A 7,332-nucleotide genomic window follows, 5' to 3' on the forward strand; every position below is an offset into this window, starting at 1 on the left:
TCATGTGTGTGCATGTACTGTGAATGTACTGCGCCCATGCACATTTGTGTGGTGTATGTGCTACATGTGCCTTTCTGTGTGTTTCCTATCAGTGTGCACAATGTGTACATGTGTGTTCGTGCACACACGTGTGTGCTATGTGTGTTCGTGCGTTGTAGTTGTGTGCACATGCACGTGCGTGTTCGCATGTGTGGGCGTGTGTGTATTGTGCGTGTGTGCAGGTGCTGGTGGTGATGCACTCGTAACAGAGTGGCCACACTACAAATTAAAGGAGGTGGATGAGATAGGCTGTTGCCCAAAATTACCTGATTTCAAAGTAATCCTATAAACTCCAAATGGCACTCCATAATGTGGTCCCCGCCGACCTTTCACAGCCGCCTGACAAAGCCCTGACCCCACCCCCCACCCACACGGGCTCGCTCCCGGCTCCACAGAGGGGCCAAGCTCTGCACGCCCAGGCCCCCGCCACCCCCCTCTGCCTAAACTGCGCCTCCCGCCCAGCACCAGGCCCCCCCACCAGCTCCTGTCTCCCCAGCTCAGTGACACCTCAGACGCTGGTCCACGCGGCCGCCAGGACCTCTGCCAGGGGCCCCCCTCCACTGCGCCGCCCACAGGGCACAACCACCTCTGGCCTGCGTGGCCTGCTCTGCGCCGGCCGCCCCCCCACCCCCGTCTCTGTGAGGAAAGGACACCCCAGCTTGCCCCCATGGCTCCAGTCCCACAGAAATCACAGATTTCAAAGGAAGAAAATGCAGACAATTAAACCCATGGAGCGAAGGATCTCGGCTTCTCACGTGGCCGTGGTCCGTGGCCTGCACGGTTCCCACACAGGGCTCCCTGCCCCACAGCTGGTGTCCAGGTCACAGGGGTCGGACGGGATCCCAAGCCCCTCATGTTACCCGCTCTATTTAAGGACACGTAGTTCCCTTTGCACACTCTCCAAATGCGCTTTCACTGTGCATTTACCTCGCAGGGCTTGCTCTCTGCACTCGTCCAGCCTCCACGTCACAACGCAGTCTGGCGACGCCGAGCAGACCAGCAGCGGGCTCCCTGCGTTCCCAAAGGCCACGGCGGTGACCGGGTCACGGTGTCCTCTGAGGACGAGGAGCTACACACCCACAAGCAATCACAGATTAGAGGTAGCAAACGAAAGAACGTAACAGCATAACCTCAAACTAAGAAATCAAAGGCATGGAGTTTTCCCGATGTATCGATTGCACACATTCGTTTATTGGAGTCCCCATGTACCCTAAGGGGTCCTCTCAGGTTAGGCATTTCGCCATTGCCCAGCACCAGGAACCACACACACCAGCAAAGTGACCAGCTCCCCTCCGCCCCGCTGGTCCACTCCTCAGTAACGGAGTGCGCGCCCACTGCGCCCTCTGCTGGCCAGGGGGGGAAACGGCAGTGTGAGCTCTGCAGCTAAGGAGGGTACGGAGGACAGAGCCGGAGGAGGGGGCTCCGGGGGGCTGCACCTGCGTGGTGGTGAACTGCTGCTGCACAGCAGGGAGCCAGGTGACCTGGCGAGACCCAGGCCGAGAGGCTGGTGGCGCGGCTCAGGGTAGGGAGGCCGCAGAGCCGTGACCTCAGGGGAGGAGACCAGAGTGCCCGGGTCCCTCCGTCAGGGGTGGGGGGTCTCCCCCAGCAGCACAGTGACCGCCGGGAGGACTGCAGGTTGGAGGGCAACCCCCGAGCACACACGGGGGCTCCCACGGGCCTCACTCGCAGCTGTCCGACGCCGAGGCCCGGGGCGGAGGCCAAGATTACTCGGACGCCACGGCACGCCGGTAGAACCTACCTCCCCGTTCTGCACAAAACCCGTTTTTATTAAGAGGATTCAAACAACTACGTTAGCCACGAACCATTCTAAAACGGTGGTGTCTTCAAAACTCTCTCCCTTTAATGTAAAAGAGCCGGCGACAGACCTAATCAAGTCCCTTAAGTGTGTTAATGTTAAGACTCTGTGAAATTCCACTGGCCCTGACTGTGAGGATGAACCTGCTCTCGCTCCTGTTCCTTCTGAAGGACTTTTCCAGCGTAGTGGCTCTGCACGGCTCGTTTCATGGAAACCGCCTCCACGGAACGCCTCGGGCGTGTTCCCGTCTTCCCCTGGGCTGTCGGCGGAGCCCACGGAGGGCGGGTGGCCCCGCTGGCGTCTCGGGCTGGAGAGGGACACGGGGCTCTCCGGGGCCCGGGGCTGCGCACCTGGCCCTCGGGGTCCGCGCTGCTCCACACGCAGAGGCCGGGGCCGCGCGCCGGGAAGGCGCAGAGGGGCGGGCGGCAGGCCAGCGGCACGGGCGAGGCGCAGGGCCAGGACCCCGCCAGGCGAGTCTCGGTGACTATGCCGCCGCTGCCGCCGCCGGGCCTCGCGGAGGGAGTCTGTGGTCCTTCCATCGGGTCTGAAAGCACAGCACACAGACACGGGGTGACGCTCCAGGCAGGTGCTGGTCTGTCAGGCGTGGGTGCATGACTGCCCACGGGGCGCACATGGCCCGTCGCCCAGACCCCCCCTGCTCCCGGGGAGAGGAGGCCCCTGCACACCTGGGAGGGCCCGTCCAGGACCACACCACCCTCAGGCTCAGCCCCACCCGCCTGCGGGGCGCAGCCCACCCCGGGTATGAAGAGCAGGAGTGGGGCCTGTGCAGCCCAGGCCCCCCTGGAGGGCTCCCCACATCCGTGAACCCCCCAAGGCCACGTCACACTCGGGCAGCAGCAGCCCCGCCCTGGCCCCGGGCTCACCCCCACTCCAGCGCCCCCACGGCTGGGCACGCGGACGCAGGATCCTGAGTAGTCGGAGGTGCGCAGGCCCCTGTGCTGGCCAGGCGGGTCCGGTGATGGCAGCAGACGGCAGCCTCAGGCTGGGCTGGGGACACAAACAGAACACACACGTGTGTCAGACGTGGACTTCTCCAGTTCGCCAGCCTGGTTCTGCCAACTAACGTTCTTCACAGCTGCCGACGCCTGGCAGTGAGCTTCACGTTAAAAAAAACGGCAAAGGCATCAAAGCTCCCATGATCCCCTTCACAGACACTGCGCTCACAGGGGGTGCGTCTGCCACAGGGACCAGCCCAGGTCCCTGAGCGCGAGCCACTGTCACCAGGCCTCGGCCACGGCTGCTCAGAAGCCTCGAGCACCTCAGGAAACGGAGGGCCGCGTGCAAAACCTTACATTTTTACAAACTTTTGAGAACGCACACATAAAATTGTGATGAGACACTGTCTCATTTCTTTAACACAAACTGTCTTATCGCCACCGTGACTCCTGCAGAGCTGAGCGCGATCACTGGGAAACAGCGCAACACCTCGGAACCAGGTACCGTTCTCAAGTCCCTTCTGGGGACGTTAACACGCGCCTCTGTGAACATCAGTGAGTGTCACACCCTCCAGTTCTTGCAACACGCCTTTAGAGTTGGTCTCTTTCCCCAAGTCAGGTGTTCGTCAGAGACAGCAGCAGCAGCACTGGGGTCGCCCCACCCAGGCCTGCGTCTCCACCCCCGCCTGCCTCGGGCACCCACAGCGGCACAGGGAAGGGGCCCCTGCATGTCCCTGCGTGTCCCTGGCTCCAAGGCAGCGCCCACCCACGAGGGTGCATGCCAAGGAGCAGGGGCAGGGGCACAGTCGCAGAGCCGCCTGGCACCCTTGCCTGCCACCCGCAGCCACGCATCACGCCTGGCACCGCGCCGCCACACGGCCAGGAGGAGGAGAGCCACAGAACCAACCAAAACTGCCCTGGTCGGCTGACTGGGTGGACTCACGGCGCCCAGGCAGGAGGAAGACCCACCTAGTCCTGGTCCCCCATCCCCAGCAGAACCCCCTTTATCTCCTGGCGTGTTACAGTGCACCCTCAACCGGAATTTAAAGTGTGGTCTCCTCCGTCCCACCTGGACCGAGGTGCTGACACTTGGGCCTGCATCCACGTCCGGTGCTGGTGTCTCCAGAGTCGGAGGCTGGCCCTTCCTTGCAGGGTGCCCGGGGACCTCAGCACCCCATCCCCACACTGCCTCTTTCTGCCGGCTCCCGGCGCCAGGCCAGGCCTCTGGGTGAGGTTCTTTCCAGAGCACTGGAGAACGGCTGCTCCTCAGCAGCCCCCGGAGCTGTGCGGGTGTCTCCCGGGGCCCCTCGTCCCCCTCGGCCGGGAGGAGGGGTGGGACCCGAGACAGAGAGAGGAGACTGGGACCCCTCTGCCCTTCCAAGGCAGCCAGGCCGGCCCCCTCAGGAGCCACACACGTGCCTGTAGGGGGCAGAAGAGAGGGCCCAGCCCCACACGTTGGAGGCAGAGGCCCAGGTTACCCACGGCCTGCTTTGCGGCCTCACCCAGAACCACGTGCTGTCTATCATCGTAATTAAGAATTTCACACGCTGGGCGATGGAGTGTTTTCACTGTGATTAGCTGAGAAAACCCCTCCCCACCAGCACGAAACTGGAGATGACAGAGTCTAAGGCTCAGAGGCCACACACTGGGCTCCAGGCGCCCTGGGGAGCCCTGCAGGACACACGTGCCGGGACAGGAGCTCGTGCCTGAACACGGCAGGAGGCGGCCTGGCACCGCTGCGGACGGCACAGGGCCAGACCCCTCAGCCGGGACAAGGCGTGGGGGCCTGAGTGGGGTGGGGTGAGAGCACACGGAGAGGTGGAAAATCACCTCAAGTGACGAGAAAACACACAGCAAAACACTCGTGTCTGAGTGTCTCGGAGCTGCCATTAGCCTGCGCACACACACACGCACACACACACACACACACACACCCAAAACGTCCCAGTCCCTCCCAACACACATGGCAAATCCCTAGTCCTCAGAGTGCTCGGAGGTGCAGCTGTCGGGAAGCAATGAGGCCATGGGGGGGCGGGGGGGGGGGCCCTTGGGGCGGGACCCCAGAGAGCTCGCTGCCCTGCCCACGTGAGGACGAAGCCAGGGGAGGGCGCTGCTGCCCTTGACCACCGAGCTCTCCCTCCGCCTCTGGAAACCACCAGATCCGCCTCCCTGCAGCGAGGTGCCGGGGGGGCCGAGTGCTGGCCAGGGCCGCAGGGACAGGGAGTCTGGGGCCTACGTACTGTGGGCCCTACAAACCCAGCCCATAAATCCCTCCCATGCACGGTCCTCTCTTCTCTTCCTCCACCCACGGGCTAAACACAAGGGACGGGCAGCGCTCAGGGCTGGGGAACCGCAGGAGGAGGGGGCCTCGGGGCCCTGGCGTGCGGGGAAATGCCCGAGTCGTGTCTGCCTCGAGCAGCCACGGAGGGCCGTGCGAGAAGCGGCACACTACTACCGGCTGGGGTCGTCGGCCGCAGCGCCGGCCTGTCCCCACTGACAGAAGTGGCCTCACTTTGTGACTTACAAAAGCAACACAGTGCGCGCCCCTTGAGAATGCGGGAGAAGGGCTAAACTCGCCGCCTTCTGGCCTCCTCTCCTCACCGTGCACTCCCGGGCCCGGCCAGCGCACGAGGCGGGTGCGCACAAGGCAGGCGTGCGAGAGCCCGGGAGCACGTCTGAGAGGTCACACTCAGGTCGGTTTTCGGTGACATGCTAGTGTATCGGAGACTCTGTACGCACAGCAGGAAACGGCGGGACAAGCTGCTGCCACAGAGACCACCGTGTTAAAGCCGCGTCGGAAAACACAACCAGACAGCAGCCCCAGGGAACGGCAGACGGCACATCCAAGGCCCTTTTGTTGATACAGAAGCAGCACCTGCAAATGGTACAAAACTAGGAAACCCACACAAGGAAAAGCCGTGATTATTCTCTGCTTCTCCAGCGGTGCCACTGGTGGAGACTGCGCACCGCCTTCCTTCCGGGTTTTCCCCTGAAAACACGTGTGTGCACACGTGCTCATTTTCTGGAAGGGAAAATCACTGCCACGTGATTAGGAAAGGTCAAATCTTTCTCTTCTGGAAGCGAAGCAAGCCAGACACATGCGGTTCAACTCTTGAGTTAGAAAAACAGGATAAGGTTGTTCTGTAACATGCTGAACTTCTGCAGTAAAATGCTAAGCGAACTATAGTTTAAGTATCCTCCATGGTTTACTCCGTAGCGGGAGAACAGGTAAAGTTCCCCGCACCCCAATGCCAGCCAGCCCTGCGCAGGGCAGAGCTCCTGACACAGAGCAGCGGCTGATGGCAGAGACGCGGAAACAGTGCCGAGTCATACTCTGCGTTTGTGTCTTCAAGTCCTTGCCCAAGTTATTTAATATTTTTAAAGATAGTACTCTTTTCATTTTGCTGCTTTTATTTCTGAAAAATCAATCCCCTCTCTCTGTCGGTTTGGCTGAGGAAAGCCCAACTTTGCAGACTCGGTCCTCAAACCGTGAATTCCGCACTTCCGAGGGCCGTGGCTGGTTAGGAGAGCACAAGCCATCCGTTAGCAGCATCGGGGTGCCGACAGCAGTGGGGCGCCGACGTTGTGAACTCGCCTCTTTTTTCAGGGATCAGCGTCCACCCAGAGGCTGCCCTGGGCTGGGCCCCCTCTCCGAGCTCCAGTCGGATATGCTCTGCCAGCCGGGAGTGTGGAGCAGTCACGCTGAGAACCACTCGGGTGCACCACATCCTTCTTGCAGGAGCGATGGGAGACCGTTAGTGCCACCTCCGTCATTAGCCAGAGAACAGTGTCACCCAGGAACAGCCACGCCCAACTTCAGGCCAGTCCACCCAAAGCAAAAACCAGCCTAAGGCTGTCGCAGTACTGCCACACACCGCAAGTGACCGCAAGTGTGACAATTCTGTGTTCAGCCCCACGCATGCCACCCCCTGCGTGTTTTCAGTGTTCGAACTCCACGGGTGTCCGCCCAAGGGACCCCACAGGTTCTAAAGCCAGCACAAGCCCGGAAAGCTGCACCACGGAGCGACAGTCGACTGCACACCGCCTGTCGTCGGGAACTCCCGGTCAGTGGCCAGCAGGGGTCCCCGAACACCAATGCCGCGTAAACACGGGGAACTCGGAGCGTGCGTGCAACCCGTTGGAAGACGCTTCCTGACTCCTGTGCCACGTTCCTAAGGGGAACAGAGACCAGGTAACGGGGCCCCTCAGCGCACCTGTCGCTCGCTCACCTGGGGGCCCGCTCGGCCCCGCCCAGGGCCCGCGGAGGGGCGAACCGTCGAGGTGAGCGCGGGACGAGGGTCCCTCCACACACCTCTACCTGGAGAGCCCGGGGTGGGAACTGCGTCCAGGTGAACTCGCTGAGAGCTTCCCGCTGGCGCGGCGCCCCGCCCCCTTCCCGTCGCCGTGGTTACAACCCCGCCGCTGCTTAGCACCGCGCCCCTTTTCTCGTTCTCGCGAGAGCCCGGATTCCATCACTTCCGGCTACTCCTCACTTCCGAGCTTCACCCGACTTCCGGGTCT

The 7,332-nt window shown here is 62.2% G+C and overlaps 1 protein-coding gene across 1 annotated transcript in view; it reads right to left on the minus strand.

Moving 5' to 3' along the window:
- WDR27 (WD repeat domain 27) overlaps positions 1 to 2,397 on the minus strand; it is a 48,468-nt gene extending 46,071 nt beyond the window's left edge. Inside the window, exons 1-2 of the mRNA XM_036024994.1 lie at positions 2,206 to 2,397; positions 967 to 1,108 (exon numbers count right to left, since the gene is read on the minus strand). Of these exons, the coding sequence (XP_035880887.1) occupies positions 967 to 1,108; positions 2,206 to 2,394 (331 nt within the window). The 5' untranslated portion in view covers positions 2,395 to 2,397. The remainder of the gene's footprint in view (positions 1 to 966; positions 1,109 to 2,205) is intronic.
- Positions 2,398 to 7,332: the final 4,935 nt, after the last annotated feature.

This window comes from Phyllostomus discolor, chromosome 4 (genome assembly GCF_004126475.2).
Source record: "Phyllostomus discolor isolate MPI-MPIP mPhyDis1 chromosome 4, mPhyDis1.pri.v3, whole genome shotgun sequence".
Classification (NCBI taxonomy): Eukaryota; Metazoa; Chordata; class Mammalia; order Chiroptera; family Phyllostomidae; genus Phyllostomus; species Phyllostomus discolor.